Source organism: Choloepus didactylus, chromosome 24, assembly GCF_015220235.1.
Source record: "Choloepus didactylus isolate mChoDid1 chromosome 24, mChoDid1.pri, whole genome shotgun sequence".
NCBI classification, from domain to species: Eukaryota; Metazoa; Chordata; class Mammalia; order Pilosa; family Megalonychidae; genus Choloepus; species Choloepus didactylus.
Window position 1 is genome coordinate 2,514,977 of NC_051330.1, and position 20,035 is coordinate 2,535,011.

The window sequence follows — 20,035 nt, forward strand, 5'->3', positions numbered from 1 at the left end:
ACAAAACTACCTTAGGTAAGTTAAAAAAACATTAAACTATGAAGTCAACAGTGCTAGACAAGAAGGGAAAAGGCCATTTTATTTCTGTTTGTGGTAACTTACCTTGGAGTTGTAGAGATTTAAAAAAGAAAAACATGCCTTTCCTTAACCTATTACTGAAATGATCTTAAAAAACAAAATAGGCACTGGGCTCGATCTGATTCACAGGATGCCAGATACAGAGGACACCAAGTTATAGAAGTTGCACCAGTAGGACACGGAAATTTTTTTTTTTTTTTTTGCAAGAATGGCATGGTATCTGGGCAAAAATGGCTGTAAGAATCACCTAATAGCACACAACCTGGCCAGTCTGGAGACAATCTTTCCCTTTCCTTTCTTTGCAAAGGTGAGGCCCAAGACAGCCTCTTGTACTTAGTTGGGGGAAAGAATTAAGCACACTATCTTAAGCAGAAAAAAGAGTTAAGTGCAGTTTCATTTCATTCCTTTTCCTTATCTTTCTCTTTTAAACAATTTTAATAATAGCTAAGTCATTTGCCAGCCATGTCCTAGCAATCAGTAAACAAGGAGCTTGGTAAAGATTATTTTTGTTTGTGGTCAGCCCACTGTAGCAGAGCTGCCTTCTTGCCTGACTGACGCTGATTTCCGCTCCCCCTAGAGCACGGGCAGAGATTCATGAGCCCAGGAAGGAAAGGCCAGTGCAAAACGGCTGCTACCCTATGGATATGTTCCTCAGAGTCTTCTTTCTCAGCCACAGTGCTGCAGAATAAATATATTTGTACTTTGGAATTATTACAATTGTGTTTCCATGCAGCATCCTAAGGGCACTTGCTGTCTCTCATCCTTACAGTCAGCGCAATTGTTGGACAGCACTTAAAGAAAAACAAAAGAAGAAAGGAGCTACTGCTGTGGGTTAAAGGTAATGTAAAACGGTCACATGACACTACTGTGGAGTTCGAGAACATAGAAACTTTTACCTTTTACTTCTTGGCAAGGGCTGTTGTTGGTTAGCCCAATAATTGGCTCATGGGTGTTTAAGCAAATTTTCCCTTTTTGTTGATGCTGAGAGATGGCAGTTCTCAAATTCTGCAATCTAGTCTGGGCCATAGTACAACACCCTATGTGTCACAGCCATCATCATTCCTTTCTCTAATTGCTGTCTATATGTGGGACTTAGGAGAGTTTTGCTTTTTTCTTCATGTCTTTGCACCTCCAAAGAGACAACCTGTCAAACACTTATATGGACATTTCAAAGATTTCCTGAAACACTTCAGGGGCTAAGTGGCACTCCAACCTGGTTGTGTCCACGTCTCTTAGGATTTTGTGTTCGTCACCCTAAGCATTTCACATGGAATTATCTTTGGTTCAAACACGTTGGGCATAGACACTCCTCCATCCATTTTCACTCCATGCGTGAGTGTTTGGTAGTGTCTGATGGTCTCACACTCCACCACTGACATCCCCACAGCAGGTATTCTGAACAAGGTCCATAGAAACAGGGTGGTGAAGCCCATGTCTTCCATATCCTGAGAGAGATGAGGTTCTAGATGATGGAGCATGTGAAGCTGAGCAGCTGGGAGAACCATAGCAACAAGCTGGTTCTCCTTCTCCATCTCTTATGTCAATATCAACTGCCCAGACCTGCATTGAGCTTTGTTAATTGCTTTTCTTGAAGCTGCTGGCATCTCAAAAGTTCATCTTCCTCTCTGCCCTAGATCTGTGCTTCATGTCAGTCTGTATGGTGGCAATGGAGGGGGTACCAAGCCAGTGGTCCATCTCAATCTTTGGTATCTCACTGGGGTCTTGATCCTTGGCTATTGGGAACTTGGAAAACTTGATGATATCTTCTGCATACATGATCTGGGCTGCCAAGGCAGCATGCTGTTTGCAGATGGGTGGTTTCCAGTAAATGTTGCTCCCTTGATCAGGCCTGTGAAAGTTGCAGGGAGAATGAGAGGTGGTTGCAGTGTAATTGTGGTGGCTGTTTGCAGAGAATCTGATGGAGCCCTGACTGGTGGACATTCTGATCCTGAATGCTGTGATACCTTTTTGGTGATGGAATTGGAGAAAAAGTCCATGGAGACTCTCTGAGACTCTGTCTCTCCTGTTTGTCATCATAACCAAAAGTGTAGAAAGTCTTATAAGTAATAAAATCTGGATGTTCAATATCATAAATTGTCTTCACCTTGGGAATGGCTTCTAAATCCCTGTAATCCAGGATTTCACTTTCCACTTTTGGATAGATAGTATGACCTGGTGAACCAGAGATACTGGAGTCTGGTGTAGAATAAATACTTTCAGAGGAAGTCTTGGTTGGCAGTTTTTCCTCTGTCTTAGTATATTGCTTACAGTTGATATGCCAAGAGGTAGAACCTTGATGATATGTTTCTTCTTCTGTGGACATCTGGTTGCATCTGCTGCATTGTGCAGAGCTAGGATGGTAATGTTTGCCACCTGCCTTATGCCAGGGCTCCTTTTTGTAAAATTCTAGTCCTTGGCTTTACTGAGCAGAGCACTCCTCTGGATTCAAACTCAGACACCGACACTGTGAAGCAGTTTTGTAAAGGCCAGACTCAGCCCAGCAGATGAGGCTCCTTCCTGGCTTTGGTCACTTAACTTAGCTTCTTTCTGAGCTAAGCTATCAAAATGTGCATCTTCAGACACACAACAGAAAAAAGGCACAGTGTGGGCAGGTGTTCTCCCACCTCCCTCCTCTCCATTTCATTACTTTTTAAAATTTCTATCTCTTTACCAAGACTCTCATACTGCTAATTCATTGTTTTCCTGCTATCCTTTGGTTCTTTCTCTGCATTTTCCTTCGTCTCCATGAGATTTTTTAAGATCATTCTGTTAAATTATCTTTGTTCTGTATGTCCACATTGTGATCTTCTTTGTTGATGTTTTCTGGATCTTTATCCACTTCATTTCTTTGTCTTGTATTCTTTTGTTGCACACTGTACATTTTAATATTTTAAAATGTTAACTCTGGGATTTATTCCCTGAGTTGTCTATTTCTTCAATTTGTATCCAGCTGGAGATAAGACACAGCTTTTCTTGAGCTTCAAGTCTTCTATCAGGAAGATTGGCACAAGATGAATACAAAGGGAAGAGTCCTCCCTGACTTTTCTGGGCCTGTGTCTTGTCCTGGGCTTGTGTGTGTTAGTTTTGGAGCTCCCCTATTTACAGGAGTTTGAATGTCCCCACTGTTTCCCAGGAGACAGACCTCCCTCTCCAGGGTGTTTAAAGGAAGCAAGCCTTTGCCTCAGGCTCTCTGCCTCTATATTTCCTTACACTCCTTTCATTATCTTAAGCTGCTTTCCCCTGGAGGAAAAATTCTAGGATGTGGGACACACAGGAGAGAAATTTCCCAAGTCAGTGTTTCCCAGCCAAAACAGTGTCAGAAACCCATGAACAGGGTGAGACTGTTTCCAAACAGTCATGGGGAGGGTATCAAGAAGGGAGATAGGAGCTTCTCCCATGACTCCCCAAAACTTTGCTTGCTGGACTGATCAGCAGATGCAGCACTTGACCTTGTCCCCCACAGCCCTGAGGCATCATAGTGTCTTTAAATCTCCTCCACTGCCTTCTTTGTCCAGGGCAGGTTGGAAAAATGTCTGCCCTCAGAGCCAGGCCCCCAGTGACCTGAAGTCACTAATGAAAAGCTGTGACTAGTGATCTCCATGCCCTCCCCTGGTCTTGGGGAAAGGAATTTATAATAGTTATTCTGGTAGAAGGACTGAATTTTGGAGATTCCTACTCTGCCATCTTCCCACATAAATATATTTCACTTGTTAAGAAAAATAACAAACTTGGAGGACTCACACTTCCCAATTTCAAAACTTACTACAAAGCTAAAGTAAACAAAGCAGTGTGGTACTGGCATAAGGATAGACATACAGACCAATGAAACAGAATTGAAAGTCCAGAAATTAGCCACACATCTATGGTAAATTGTTTCCAAAGGAGTTCTAAGTGCCTTTGGGTAAACAAGAGCATATCCAACAAATGGTGCCAGGACAACTAGATTACACACGCAAATGCTGAAGGTGGACCCCTACCTTCCACCATATGCAAAACTTAACTCAAAATGGAAGAACCTAATATAAGAGCTAAAACCTTTAAACTCTTAGAAGAAAATATAAGGATAAATCTTTATGATCTTGGATTTGGCAATGGATTCCTCAATATGACATAAAAGCACAAGTAACTAAAGGAAAAATAGAAAAATTGGACTTCATCAAAATTAAAAACTTTTGCCCATAAAAGGACATTATCAATAAAGTGAAAAGACCACCTATACAATGGGAGAAAATGTTTACAAATCATATAACTGATAAGTATTTAGTATCCAGAATATATAAAGAACACTTAAAAACTCAACAACAAAAAACAAACATCCCAATTTAAAAATTGACAAAGGACTTGAATAGGCATTTCTCCCAAAGGAGATGTACAAATAACAAACTAATCCTGGAAATTATTCTAAACATCATTAGTCATTAGGGAATTGCAAATTAAAACTACAATGAGATACTTTTCACAACCACTAGGAGGGCTATAATAGTAAAAATAATGTGTTGACAAAGTTGTGGTGAATTTGGAAACCTAGTGCCTGGCTGCTGGGAGGGTGCAATTGTGCATTCACTCTAGGAAACAGTTTAGTGGTTCCTGAAAAAGTTAAAGATAGAATTACCATATGACTCAGCAATTCTGCTCCTAGGTATATTCACAAAGGAACTGAAAACATACACGCAAAAAAAAAAGCATGCATGTTCATAGCACCACTATTTACAACAATAAAAAGATGGCAACAGCCCAACTATCCATCAATGAGTGAAAGGATAAACAAATTTTGGTATATACATATGTGTTAGTTTCCCAATTGCTGAAACGGATTCTAGGCAATGGGTTGGCTTAAACAACCGGAATTTATTGGCTGATGGTTTTAAGTCTAGAAGTCCAAAATCGAGCTGTCAGCAAGGCGATGCTTTCTCCTCAGAGACTATGCTTCTGGGGCTGGCCCCCAGCAGTCCTTAAGTCCCTGGTTTTTCCATTCCACAGCAAGGCACATGGCGGCATCTTCTTCTCCTTTCTCTTTTGAGTTCCATGACCTCCACTTCTGTGTGGTTTTCTCTCTCCATTATTTAATTTCTTCTGCTTATGAAGGATTCCAGTAATCCAGATTAAGACTCATACTTTTCCAGTTGGCCACACTTTAACTAAAATAATATCTTCAAAAGGTTCTACTCACAGTGGGTTCACAGCCACAGGAATGGATTAAAACTAAGAACATGACATTTTCTGGGGTACACAGTTCAACCTACCACAATGTACAATGGAATGTTAGCAGCAAAGAAGGAATTAACTGCTGATACACGGTACAGACAGGATGAACCTGAGAAACGTTATGCTAAACGAAATAAGTCAAACGTAAAGGCCGCATATTGTATGATTCTATTTATATGAAATGCTCGTAATAAGTAAGAATAAGACAGAGAGAGAAAGCAGGTTAGTGTTTGCCAGAGACTTGAGGCAGGAAATAGAGAGTAACTGGTTAATGAGTACAGTCTCCTTTTTGAATGATGAAAATATTTTGGAACTAGAAAGAGGTGTTGGTTGTACAACATTCTGAATATACTAAATTCTACTGAAATGTTCACTTTAAAATGGTTAATTTTATGTTATGTGAATTTCTTCTCAATTACAAAAAAAAAAAAAGAGGGGAACAAGAAAACAAGCTGGGACTTATGTGGATAGATGCAGGAAAAATTGGACCATGTGAGAATATCCTGTAGTAACTGCACCTGGCTCACTTTTCTTGCAAGATGCCTGTTTTGCTATAGACCAGCCAAACCGCTCCTTTGCTGGCCCTGAACTATTAATAGTGTCAGATCTCAGCATCATCCAGGGGAACGAGTGCAAATCTGATAAGGAGGAAGTAGCTTATACTTGAAAAGAATTGCAGGGGATTGCTAATTTATTTTGGAAAAAATAATGTGGACTATATGTGGAAGTGGACTCTATGGGCATTCTTTCAAAGAGGACAGAAGGAAACTATGAACTTACTGTTACACTACAGATTTGATGTGCAGACTCAAGTGGCTGGAATTGGCACTAACAGTTTTCTTGATTCACTGACTGAAATGTGGACTTAATTAAGGCCTACATTCAATGAAGTTTTGAAGCCAAAGCTTCCCTGGAATTTTGAGAGAAAGAAATCCAAAATCTTGGTAAGATAGGAACGTTGACATGGTTTATCACGTGCAACCCGCATATCCATCCACCCTCCACTGCATCCTTGAGAGGACCCAAAATCTTCTGGGTATTGGGAAAAGTGTTGCTGAGGAAGAACCAGCACCCTTGGAAAGTTCTCTTATGGCTGTTCCCTGCAGGCCGGGCATGATGGTGCAAGACGTTGCCGCTGAGGTGGGCTCCCTGATTTCAGTGAGGATTGTGGATTCGTGGGGTCAGAGGGCAGGGAACAGTGGTGAAGTGCCAGAGGTAAGGTGGATGTAGGGTTCACAGTGTACAGAAGGGAGGAACTGGTAAGCAAGCTCTTTGATCCTGAGGACATTTGTAGGTGGCCAAATGATCACAGTGTCCTCATGATGAAGTGGGCAGCCTTGATCTATATAACCGGAAGAAAGTCCGGGTCTAGAAACCAGAAACCTGATGTAAGTCATTGCAGTGGTGAGGCCTAACCTCTCACGTAGCTTCTGGACCTAAGCCAGTTCAGAGACCTGGAACCTCCTAATCAAACTCAGTCTGTTTGAGGAATAATCTTGTTACACTGCCACAAATATACATTATAAATCTTCTTTTAAGCCTTCCCCAAAAATGATCTATTGCAGTCTCCTGTGGCCATGAACAGGGAAAAAGGAAATACCAAAACCTTTTAGAAAGTAACAGAATTGACTGCTGATTTCCCACCCCCCAAAAAAGAACCACTAGAAAAACCACTGATCAAACCAGGCCAACTTTATTACTTATGTAATAAAGGTGAACATTATCTTGACAGAATCTTACTAGTGTTCCAGATGGGAAGGTAAAGGGTAATTGTGTATAGGGTTTTAGGATGTGGGTTTGAGTGGTATAGTGGATTGAGGAGTTTCCCCCAAAATTCACGTTCATTCAGTCCTTTGGAAAGTGACCTTATTTGGAAATATAGTCTCTGAAGATGTAATTAGTTAAGATGAAATTACACTGGCTTAGGGTGGGTCCAAATGTAGTCACTGGTGTCCTTGTACAAGTCAAGGATTTCCAAGGATTGCTGGGAGCCCCCAGAAGCTAGGAAGAGGAAAGAAAGTATTCTTTCCTGGGAACTTCAGAGGAGCACAGCCCTGCTAATACCTTAGATTAGGACTTCTGGCATCCAGACTGTGAGAAAATAAATTTCTGTGGTTCTAAGTCACCAAGTCCATGGCAATTTGTTATGGCAGTCCTAGAACACTAATACAATGGTTTTTGGTGGCTCTTGTAATGCAGGAATCTGATTGAAATTGGTTGCAGTCTGTAATCTCATAGTATTGAGGGATACAATGAGCATGAACTGTAGAGGAGTCTTGAGGAGAAAACAGTTGTTTGATAAGCAATTGAGTTTACCTAATTGAGTCATCTATTGTCCTAAAAAGGAGGCTGGTTGAATACTCTATTGCTGAGATAAAGCTAACAAAGAACTTATGTTCTGATTTACAGTTTATCTTCCTGACCAAGAATTTCCTGGAATTGAAAAAAATAATAAAATGATATTGAGATAGAAGCATTATATTTGAGTGATAATCAACCCATGTGAATGCAGAAGGTTCTCCAATACCTGATCAGCAATTCTTTAAATTAAATTCTTGCTGTTTAAATAACTGATGAAGTTTGATTCCTGGCTGGACCCTGACAGACACATAAGATGTATAATGATGGTTCAAAACCCATCTTCATTTATGTTCCAGTTTTCCTCCCCCTAAAAATGTATAATTTTACTGTGGCTGATCTTGAAGTACTGAAATGAGTCTGTCATCACAGAAAATTTGGCACATCTACAGTGTTTTGCAAAATGGTTATATATATAAACCCTCATTCAATAAAATTTTATGAGCATCTGCTATTTTTAAGGCACTGGACCAGGTACTGTGGTAATAAACAAATAAAGAAAGTAAACAAGACATTGCCCCTTAAGGAATGTTCCTGTTTGCTAATGCTGCCATTTTGCAAAAATACCAGAAATGGATTGGCTTTTACAAAAGGGGTTTATTTGGTTCCAAAGTTACAGTCTGAAGGCCATGAAAATGTCCAAATTAAGGCAACAACATGAGTACACCTTCACTGAAGGAAGGCCAATGGCGTCCGGAAAACATCTGTTAGCTAGGAAGGCACATGGCTGGCATCTGCTGATCCTGAGTTATGTTCCAGCTCCTCTCTCAGCTCCTGTGCTTTCTTCAAAATGTTGCTCTTCAGGTGTTCTTTCCTCTCTTAGCTTTTCTGGGGCAAACACTGGGCTGGTATCCCCAAAGTATCAGCAAAAGTTTGCTTTCAGCAGCCATCTCCAAAATGTCCCTCTGAGCTGCTCTCCAAAATGTCACTCTCAACTGCTCTGAGGTCCTTCTGTTGGTGAGCTCTTTTAAAGGACTCCAGTGATTAGATCAAGACCCACCCTGAATGGGCAGGGACCATATACCCATGGAATAATCCAATCAAACCTTTCACTCACAGTAGATTGAGTCACACCTCCATGGAAACACTCGAAGGATTCCAACCTAATCAACACTAATATGTCTGCCCCCACAAAACTGCATTAAAGATAACAACATTTTGGGGAACATAATACATCCAAACTGGCACAAGGGAAAACCTCTAAAAAGCAGGAACATATTTTTATTTTTAATAGAGCTTTATAAAGCCTCGAGTGGGCATGGAAGAAGGCTAGGAAGTCTCCAATAAATTAAAGAGACTCAATTACTGTCATCTGAAAAGTTTCCATTTAAGATATTCATATGTTACCCTGAGTCATCAATTAAGTAATTAATAAGTAGAAGAGGAGAGTGGCAGCCCTTAGAAATTGAACAATAACAGATAACTATTACTAAGAAGAATTAAAAAATAAGTAAATTTAGTTCAAGGCCATACAAGACATTAATAATGAATATTGATAACACAATGCTTCTGCAGAGGGCTTTAGATTGACATACAGTGACTCCCACAACACCCTGGGAGGTAGGGAAGGTGTCATGATTTCCGTTTAGTGATGAAGAAACAGACTCTCACAAAGGGAGAGAGACTTACCAACATCACACAGCCAGGAAGTAGCAGAGCCAGGCACTGCATGTCCTGGCCTCAGTGCTGGCTTCCAATCCTACAACGGGCCAGCCCCTTCCTCAGTGCCCCCATCACCTCCTGGTTCCTCAAGCTATAAATGAGGGGGTTGAGCATAGGAGTAAGGACTGTGTAGAAGACAGAGACCACCTTGTCGTGGCTAGGGGCCCGGTAGCGCTTGGGCCTCAGGTAGATGAACATGGCTGCTCCATAGAAGAGGGACACAGCTGTCAGGTGGGAGGAACAGGTGGCTAGAGCCTTTTTCTGAGCCTGAGCAGAGTTCATATGGAGCACAGTCCCAAGGATGCAAGCATAAGAGGCCACAATAATGGAAAAGGGGAGAAGGAGCATGAAGACACAGCAAGCAAAGAGCAGGGTGTCAAAAAGAGATGTGTCTGTACAGGCCAGTTTCAGCAAAGCTGGCACCTCACAGAAGAAGTGGTCCACTTTCCTGGATCCACAGTAGGGGAAACTCATGACTGCCACCATCTGGATCAAACCATCTAGTATCCCAAAGGCCCAGGAGCTTCCAACAATCTGGAGACAGACCCTCTGACTCATGAGGATGGGATAGTGAAGTGGGTGGCTAATGGCCACATAGCGGTCATAAGCCATGAGTCCCAGCAAGAGCCCCTCAGAGCCCACGAGAGAGACAAAGAAGCCGATTTGTACACCACAACCCACAAAGGAGATGGACTTCCTGCCAGACAGGAAGTTGGCCGCCATCTTTGGCACAGTGTTACAGACCAACATGAGGTCCATGAGGGAAAGCTGACTGAGGAAGAAGTACATGGGTGTATGAAGGCGAGGGTTGATGCAGATGAGGGAGATGAGGAGGACATTCCCACAGAGAGCCACCGTGAAGACCACCATGACTGCAGAGAAGAGGAGAAGATCTGTCCAGCTATGGGAAAAGATGCCCACGAGGAGGAAGCCATCTGTAGCTGATTGGTTCAGCCATGTTCCCATGATTCAGTTGTTCCAGGTCACCTGAGAACACAGGCAGAGAAATTCTGGGATTCAGTGGGGTGTCTTTACTTCTTTCTCAATTTTTATTCTTCAGTCAGCTGTTTCTTTTGTAATTCATCAGAGCTCAACAATATATGCTTTGGGGCATACAAGAGGACACTCTCGCAAATCACCATGACCCAGATGATAAGATCTCTGCTACCCAATGTAGTTATTTTAGGTTATTTGTTTTTCTCATTCCTTTGTTTTGTTTTGTTTGAAATGTGTTTTATTTTTAATTTTTGATAAATAAAGTTAAAAATATATACTGTTCTTGCAAAATTTGAAAAAGATCTCTGCTACGTCATAGAATTGGACTGCATATCTATATTTGTATCTATCCATAGCAAGAAGAGTAGAAACTGAACTATTTTGTGTGTCATAGAGCTTCTGGAAAATCCTTCTTCAGCAGGTAGTCTTAGCTGAGCCACATGACACTGACTGTTTCATCAGGGATCACCTGAAATTGAGAAACTACCTCTAAGTGTGCTTGGACCATTCCAAGAGTCAATTTATATGTGTTACAATGAGAGATGGTAATGGAGACTTGAGGTGTTCTTTTGCCTTTGTTTTGTTCAGGCAAAAATTATAGGAATCATTTTTTAATTCTTTGTTTTCTTACATTCCCTACATCCAAACCATGAGAAAAGCCTCCTGACTCTACATTCACAACAGCTCAGGATGCAGGTAACTCTCATCACCCCCACTGTTACTGCCCTGGCCAGGCCACCACACTTGCTCAGCTGGATCATTGCAATTGTCTCCTTCCTTTCCTCCTGGCTTCTAACCTTGAACCCCTTGTGTCTGTTCCCATCACAGGTCAATGATTTTGCTAAAACCTAAGTCACAAGGTGCAATATCCTGCTGAAAGAATGTCAGTGACTTCCCCATTTACTCCAAATAAAGCTAAAATCCTTGCAATGGCACACAAGGCCCTGCATAATCTTCCCGCATGCAAACTTCCCTACTTCTGACCTCATCTCCCACCACTCACCCTCTTGCTCACTGTAATTCCTCGAATTTCCTCAAAAAAACTGGACACTCCTAGCTTTGGGCTATTGCATTTTTTCCCTGGAATGCTCTTTCCCCAGATTTCTGTGTCTCACCTGCTTAAGATTTTACTCAAATGCCAACCTTTTAGAGAGGCCTTCTACGAAAAGCATAGGAAAACCTATTAATATCTTGCACTCTCTAGCCCCATCCCTGTTTGCATTTTCTCACTGCATATTACAGTATTTGACACACAGCTGCTTACCTGCTTGTACTTTCACTGTCTGTCTTGTGTCACCAGAATATAAACATTTATCGCTCACCATGAAATTGGCAGCCTCTAGAATGTTGCTTGGCTCATATTGCTTCACTCAACACAAATGTGTCGACTGAATAAAATAATACACAATAAAGTGATATGCAGCTGCCATAGCCCATTTTTGCAAACCAAAAATCTATCCTCAAATTACAGGAGTCTTTGACCTTGAACTGAAGGTAAAGAGAATTCTCCACTTGATTCCCTTCTGTGAGAGACAGTGAGGGATAAACAAGAAATATCGTCAGATATGTACAAGACAGGATGTTCTCTGCAAATGGATGATTGTCATGTCTACAAGACATTCGCATGCTGGTGTACTCATTTTTACCTTAACTTACCGCAAAGAAGGTATGAGGCGACTCAGCAGGACACACTCTGTGCACTGGCCCAGGGTAAATTCCCAAACTAGCTTGGGGCTACCCAGATCCATGACCAGGGAGGTGAGCCCTTAAACTAAGTCCCTACACTAGGGAGCAGTCCTGACTCCTGCCCAGGATGACAGGCCCAGGTGGTCATGCCACCAAAACACCTGGGGGTGATGCTGAAGAGGTTTCCAACATGAGCGTATCACCTGCAGTCACCATCTTAGCCATGTGGTTCTGTGGATAAACCAACCAGCAGAACAACCAGTACCCCTAGGCCTCACAGCAGACGTTCCTCCTCCTGGGCTGATGAAGCTCATACCGTGTGCAGAGGCCCCCAGCTGCCTGCCCTGACGTGGAGATGCGTTCCCTCTTCTCTCCCTCCCTCTTTCTGTCTCTCTTTCTCTCACATACATGCAATCACCCTCATTCACATCCCTTCTCACAAATTTCACGTGTCTTCAGAAGCCTTGTACAACACAAAACAATTCTCACTCCCTGGAAAATCCTTTTCTTTCCAGAAACAGCAAACATGACAGAGAGAAAAACAGAAAGGACATCTGAAGCCCAGGGTCCCAGAAGCAGCTCTGTCTCCACTGACTGTGGACCGTCTCCAGCAGCCCGAGCCGCCACCAGACACAACTGCATCATCTGTGAAATGAGGATAATTGCACCTGTCCTCCATCACCGCCCTCTCATAAGCCTCTGATGAAAAAGTTTATGTGAAATTTTCCAGGAGAGACACTAAAATGTAAAGTATCCTAAAAATCAGTACTGTGTAGTTGACTAATAATGTTTAACTCATCAGGGTTGTCTCCCCTGAACTCCAGATTCTTTTATCTACCGTGTACTCAGCATCTTTCCTTGGATGTCCAGTACCCAAAGTGACTAAGCAGAACTCTTGGATTTTCACTGAAGAAACACCTGTTCTCCCCACTTCTTTCCCATCTCAATTATAGCAAGTCTGTCCTGCTGTCCTGGCCACACGACTTGGGTCATTCTTGATTCCTCTCTTTCTCACACAAACACACACATGTCCAATCCATTGGAAAACCCTGATGGATCTTCTACAAAACTGACTCCTTCTCACTCCTTCCCACTCCACTCTGGCCAGGCCATCACCACTGCTCCCTGCAATGACTGCAGTGTCCCCAACTGAACATATCATCTGAGTCACCCAGCCCCAAGGGTCTGTTTACCACATAGCAGCTGGAGTGAATCTACCTAATGAGATAGTAAGAATAAAAGCCAAAGTTCTTCAAGAATAAAAGCAAGGCTTTCAGGGCAGGCCCTCCACACTACCCGGAACATGTTTCCTTCGCTCTCTTTATATTTCCTCAACTCCAGTTCTCCTAGTTTTCCTGCTCTTCCTCCCACACAGAACACAGACGCCAGCCTAAGGAAGACTTCAGTGCTGGCTCTTCTGTCTTTAGGAAAGGCTCTCCCAGAGATCATCCGCTTTGTGTGCCCACCTCTTTCTCACCTTCTCTGTGATGCCTTCCCTTAACACTGTACTCAATATTCAATTCCTCTGCCCTCCCCATTCCCTTCCCTGCCTTGCGTTTTCCACAGCTCTCTAAACCAGCCAGACATGCCACACATTATTCCTGTGGATTAGTTTGTTTTCTGCTTTCCCAACTAGCACCTACATACTCAGATGTCATTTTTTGCTCACTGTGTTATCTGTGGCTCCTAGAATAGTGCCTGGCATATATTATGTTCTCAGTAAATATTTGTTGAATGAATAATTGTACTATGTAAAAGCATCTCAAGAAATTTTCCTAGAAATTATTCTAGCATCTCACATGCTCATTGTTCTTGCTTCCTAACGCCAGTCTTTTATGCTGTGTGCTTAGTTAATGGCTTCATTTCTCTTCATAGAAATTACAATGTAAAAAAAAGCCATCTTCTCTCTGCAAATTCTTTCACAGATGAGATGCCTTTCCATCCCTTATCAGCCTTCTCTTTCTTCTGCCCTGTCACCTTCATTTCTCTCCACTCTTCTTTGTCTTCCTGCTTTACATCACTTGCAACCAAGGAACTCATAGCTGACCTCCTCCCCATAATTCAGACAAAGGGAAAGAGTAAAGGAAAGGGTTTTATAAGACATTAAGAAAAAAGACTTAGAGAAGCAGATCAAAGGAAGATTAGGGAGAAAGAGAGACTACAGACAGAAACATCGGAAAATGTATTGTATTTTCCCCTGCCAAAAAAATTTTGATAGTGAAAGACAATAGGAAGAATGATAAATAATAATAAACAATTAGACATGGAGAAGTGAACCAGCAGTTACTAACAGGAACTGCAAGGAAGAGAGAAGTTAGGAGCAAAATAAACAGAGAGACTAATTTACCTTTGGGTAAGCCCCTTGTGTGAAAATACATTCAACAGAGAAACTGTGGAGAAGTTTCTAACTGCAAAGTCATTTCATCTTCTTCTCTTGTGTTGGCACATACTGGACCAGAGGGGCAGAGAGGAGCCCCCTCCCCAGCTCTGACCTCCTTTCCAAACCTCCAGCAACCTCTCAGCCAGAACTTGGTTGCCCACAGCCTCCCTGAGGACCCTGTCTCAGACCGTGGGTCTCATGCAGAAAACAGCCTCCTCTCAGCAAAAGGGGAGGGGGAGAAAGGAGACTTAGTCAAGGAGATGGCGGTGGGCAGGTGGAGTCAGAGCTGCCCCTGTGCATCCCCACCCACCCGCTGATGCCAACCCACCTTCCACAGTGCCCCTGCTGCTAGCCAGGCTATGAAACCATTTCCCACTGCCCATCCAGGTACTTAACAGAGAAACTGAGCAAGGAGGGTAAAGATGTTAACTCCTATGGGAACCAACAAACTACAGACCTGGAACAGGAGCTCCCAAGCTTGTAATTAAAGAGGGAGCTTGGGGATAGGACTGGGAGCAGGGCCAGTGGGGAAACCCAGTCAGGGGAGGGCCACAGGGACAGCTAGGGCAGAGGAACGGGGATATGTTGTCTTTGCAATCCATTCCCACCTCCAGCCCACGTTTCAGCACTTCTTCAGTGACGCCCAGGTCTTCAGGAAGTCTCCACCAGGCTCTTGGTGCCTCTGGCTGCCCCAGCCTGCCCTCCTCTATACCCCACAACCCACACTTGTCCTTTTGTGTTCCCATGAATTCAGCTACCTTGTTTTGAGTACCCATGATATACAGAGCACTGGGTGAGATGTGTTTGAATTAAAGGTGGGAACTGAGCCCCAATTCTTGGCCCTGAGGATTTTATATTCCAGTGTGAGAGAAAGAATAATGCCACTGTTATGAGTTGGATGGTGGAATGAGATCATGGTTTCATCCTAAACACTGTTAGGCTTTTCTGTAATGTCTCTGTACTCCATAGTTTGCTGTAGACAATCCTATTTTCCTTAGCTTCTATGTGTATTGTTCTAGTGTAATCATTTATAGCATATCTTCTCATTCTCATAAGTATCACTGGTTGGACAATAAATTATATGGTAATCCTATTTTTGGTTTTAAACCATATAGAAGCAATTCAATTTTCTCAGAGACCAACTGCTGATAATTCACTTGTCAAATGATAAATTACCGAATTTATTTGTATCATCTAAATCCTTAGTTCTTTCGGTATCTACCAGCATTATTTTTTGATGCATACAACTTTCTTTGCCCCTGCTTTCAGCTACTGTAGCTGCAGACTAAAGAAGGAACATGTAGAGGGGGAGGCTAAGAGAGAGGCCAGAAGGCTAGGGAGCAAGAGTGGGGCATGGGAAGTTGGCCACCTATCAGATTAGTTGTAGGCACATTGGCTTTTGAAGACTTGTCCTAGAGCATCTTCTACCCCTCTTCCTTTTCAACTTTCTCATCCTTCTATCTCCCATATGTCCTTGATGATTCCTACTCCATACTTTTGCTCAAGCCATTTTTCCCCATTGGGACTTACTCTGTCTGTTTGCTTTGTGCCTCTCAGTCTTAACTAATTCTCCAAGATCCAGTTCAAGGCAATTTTCTCCATTTAAACTTCCCAAACTCAATCCATGGTAACCTCCACCTCCCAAAAATCCCTGGAGAATTACTACCTATGCCTTTGACAATTTATGTCTTATTGCTTTATGATACCTCCCATATTATCATTTGTTTTATTGGAAAAGCTGAATTTTATGATGTAGAAATAAGGAACACCTTTATTTTCACGGAACCATCCTTTCAAATATGATACCACAATTCTCTCTGCCACATCTCTCATGACATCTCCTGCAAATTCAAGAGTTTTCTGCTCATCACATGTTAGCTAGTGTGTTGGTTTGTATGTGATATGTTCCCCATAGAAAGCCATGTTCTTTGATGCAGTCTTGTAGGGACAGACATATTAGTGATGAGTAAGTTGGAATCATCGGATTAAGTTGTTTCCATGGAAATGTGACTCATCCAATTGTGAGTGACACCTTTGATTAGGTTGTGATTTCTTGATTGAATGTTTCCATGGAATTGTGGCCCCACCCATTCAGGGTGGGTCTCAATTAGTTCACTGAAGTCCTATAAAAAGAGCTCACTAACAGAGGGAACTCAGAGCAGCTGTGAGTGATATTTTGGAGAGCTCCTGAGAGAGACATTTTGAAGACAGCCATTAAAAGCTGAAAGAGACATTTTGGAGAATGCCACTTTGAAAAGCAACCTGGGAGCAAGCAGATGCCAGCCATGTGCCTTCTCAGCTAACAGAGGTTTCCTGGATGCCACTGGCCATCCTCCAGTGAAGGTACCCCATTGTTGATGCCTTACCTTGGACACTTTATGGCCTTAAGACTATAACTGTGTAACTAAATAAACCCCCTTTATAAAAGCCAATCCATTTCTAGTATTTTTCATAATGGCAGCATTAACAAACCAGAATAGCTAGGAAGTATCAAAAATATTTGTTTATATTACATTGTATTAAATGAAGTAAATGATGTAGGCAGTCACCTAAAGGAGAGAAAAAATAAAGCATAACTAACAAATTATTAGAAAAAAATGTTAAATAATACTTTATTAATCTAAAAAAAGAAAGAGAGAGAAATATAACATAAGTAGGACAAGTAGAAACCAAATAGAAAGATTATGTATTTAAACCCAAATATATGACATTATATTAAATGTAAGTGGACTAAACACATCAAATAAAAGATAGAGGTTGCCAGGCACAATTTTTTTTAAAAGCATAAACTGAATACAAAAAATACTATTAAGTATAAAAATACTGAAAAGTGTAAAGCAAAGGTATGGACAAATACATGCCATGCAATAACAATAAATGTTGATAAGCTATGCTAATATCAGGCAAAGCAGACATAAAGGTAATAAACATTGCTAGAGATAAAGAGAAGTATTTCACAAATAGGTCAATCCACAAGGATTCTAAGATATGATGATTCTAAATTTGTATGAACCTAATAATAGAGGTTCAAATATATAAAAGGAAACTTGAAAAAACTAAAAGTATAAATACACAAGTCCACAATCACAGTGTGAGATATTTAGCACACATCTTTTAGTAACTTTAGAACAAAGTGAGAAAAATATCAGTAAGGACATAGAAGATTTTAACAACTTGAGTAACTACTTGACCTAATGAACATATGTAGAAAATTGCACACAAGTACTAGACAATACACATCATCTTCCAGTGCACACAGATTTGTTGTCAAAATCGATCGGATGCTGTTTGAAAAACAAGTATCAACTACTTCAGAGCATTGAAAGCAGAGTTTTCATGTTAGAATTTCATGTTAGAATTGAACTAGAAGTTAATTAAGAAAAACTATAACTAGAAAATGCGTGTATATGTGAATGTTAAGGAATAAGCTTCTAGATAAAATAAATGAAATAAGAAATAACAATGGAAATTTTAAAATATTTTGAAAAGAGAGATAATAAAAATATGACATGTTAAAATGTGTGAAATAAAGTTAAAGCAGTGTTAAGAGGGAAGTTTATAGTCTTAAATGTATATCTTCAAAAACAAAAAAGTCTGAAAACCAATTCACTAATTTCTGTCTTGGAAGTTAGCAAAAAAAAGCAAATAAATCCAGAGAAAACAAAAAGAAACAAAATAATAAAGAGCAGAAATCAGAGAAACAGAGTAAAAGGTGCAATAGAGAAAAATCTACAAATGTGAAAACTGATCTTTTGAAAATACTAAGAAAATTCATAAACACCAAGACAAACTAGACAAAAATAGAGAAGGTACAAATAACAAAATTAGGAATGGAAAGGGGATATGGTTACAGATCCTACAAATATTAACCAAGTAAGATTATCATTAATGAAAATTTTAAGCAGTAAATATGAAAATGTAAGTGAAAATCAAAAACTTCTAGGAAAAAACACAACTACAAAAATTTGACAAAAGAAAAAAAATTGATCTTGATAGCCTGATGTATATTAAAGAATTTGATCCCTAATTTGAAACAAAGAAAACTATTCCAGATGGCTTTGCTGGTGAACACTGCCACAAACCCAAGAAAGTAACAGCAACAAACTTACACAAACTCTTCCAGGGAAAAGAGCTTTCATTTTTCAACAAATTTTACAAGCGCTATGTAATCAACATATTTACCAACAGGAGAAAAGTCACATTGTAGTATGGAATTTATGCAGCAGCAAAAATAAGTGAACAGGGATCAGCAAACTTTTCCTGCAAAGGGCCAAAGAGTAAATATTTTGAATTTTGCAGGTCATAAAGTCTCCGTTTCAACTACTCAATTCTGCTGTTGAAGCATGAAAGCAGCCATAAACAATATGTGTTCTAATAAAACGTCACATACAAAAACAAGCAGAGGGACAGATTTGGCTCACTGTGGTTTGCCAGCTCCTGGAGTAGAGCAATGCTTATTTGAATGAAACAAGTAATTTCCAGAATATAACATAAAGTATACCATTTCTAAAGTGAAAAATCAGGCAAAACTAAAAAACACACAATTCAGACATTGTGGACAAAAAGCAAGTGAGTGTGAGGACAATATGTTGAGCAAAATAAGACAGAAATAAAAGGACAAATATTGTATGGTTTCATTTAGAAAAAAACATAAGAAAACTAAGGCCTAGATTGTAAGCTCTTATAGCAGTCACATTTATTCCTGAGTTTTAAGTGTTGTTTCTAAATTTTGGGATGTTGTGCTCTATGTGTATGTATTAGTTAGGGTTCTCTAGGGAAACAGAATCAAGAGATATCAAGATATACAAGATATACAAGATTTTATAAAAGTGTCTCACACAACTGTTGGTATCCATGAGTCCAAATTCCATAGGGCAGGCAACAAACTGGCAACTCCAATGAGGGTGAAGGTGTTTGATGAACTCCTCAGGAAATGCTTCACTGGCTAGCTGAAGAACAAGAAGGTCCTCTACCTTTCTCACTTAAAGTCTTCAACTGATTGGATTAAATCCAGCTGACTGAATTCTCTCATGGTGGAAGACACACCCTTGATTGATGTAATCAGTTGCAGTTGCAGCCAATTGACCGATGATTTAATAAACCAGCCTTGTGGTTTATTAACCAGCCACAAATGTCCTTGAAGTAACAGTTAGGCCAGTGCTTGCTTGGCCAGACACATGGACACCATCACCTGGTCAAGTTAACACATGAACCTAACCATCACAGTCCACCCTTTGTCACCTTAAACCATACTTTAACTAAGTAGAGAACAATAACAGACATTTATTTCACCCAACAATGCTCAGCTGTCCTGCATACAACTGGAAGCATGCAAAATCTCTCCATAACAGGGTGCAAGTCCTTGGATGACATTAACTCTTAAACTTGATTTCCTTATCCTAAACACTGCAAAATAAACAATACAGTTTACATCATATGATAAGGGGATAAGATAGAGAAGAAAACAAATATATTTGCTTAACAGACAAATACAAACATACTTATAACAAAACAAGGAGGAAATATTCATGCCATCGTAGTCCTCATTTCTGTAACTGGTCACATGCTTGTAGTTCATGTTTATCACTACCTTCTTCCACTACCCATTCCATGTTCCCTTTACCCTCAGCAAGCACTTCAGCTGGACATGGTTCTTTGCCTGGTGGGGTG

The 20,035-nt window shown here is 40.8% G+C and overlaps 1 protein-coding gene and 1 pseudogene across 1 annotated transcript; both read right to left on the reverse strand.

Moving 5' to 3' along the window:
* Positions 1-1,170: 1,170 nt before the first annotated feature.
* On the reverse strand, positions 1,171-2,470 carry LOC119519746 (annotated as a pseudogene).
* Positions 2,471-9,321: 6,851 nt separating this feature from the next.
* On the reverse strand, positions 9,322-10,269 carry LOC119519998 (olfactory receptor 56). The gene has a single exon (XM_037817734.1). The coding sequence runs from the start codon at positions 10,267-10,269 to the stop codon at positions 9,322-9,324; it is 948 nt and encodes a 315-aa protein (XP_037673662.1).
* Between the last annotated feature and the right edge of the window lie 9,766 nt (positions 10,270-20,035).

Bases quoted from the DNA above. Each gene is read 5' to 3' on its own strand.
- LOC119519998 (XM_037817734.1), bottom strand. From the start codon at position 10,269: ATGGGAACATGGCTGAACCAATCAGCTACAGATGGCTTCCTCCTCGTG.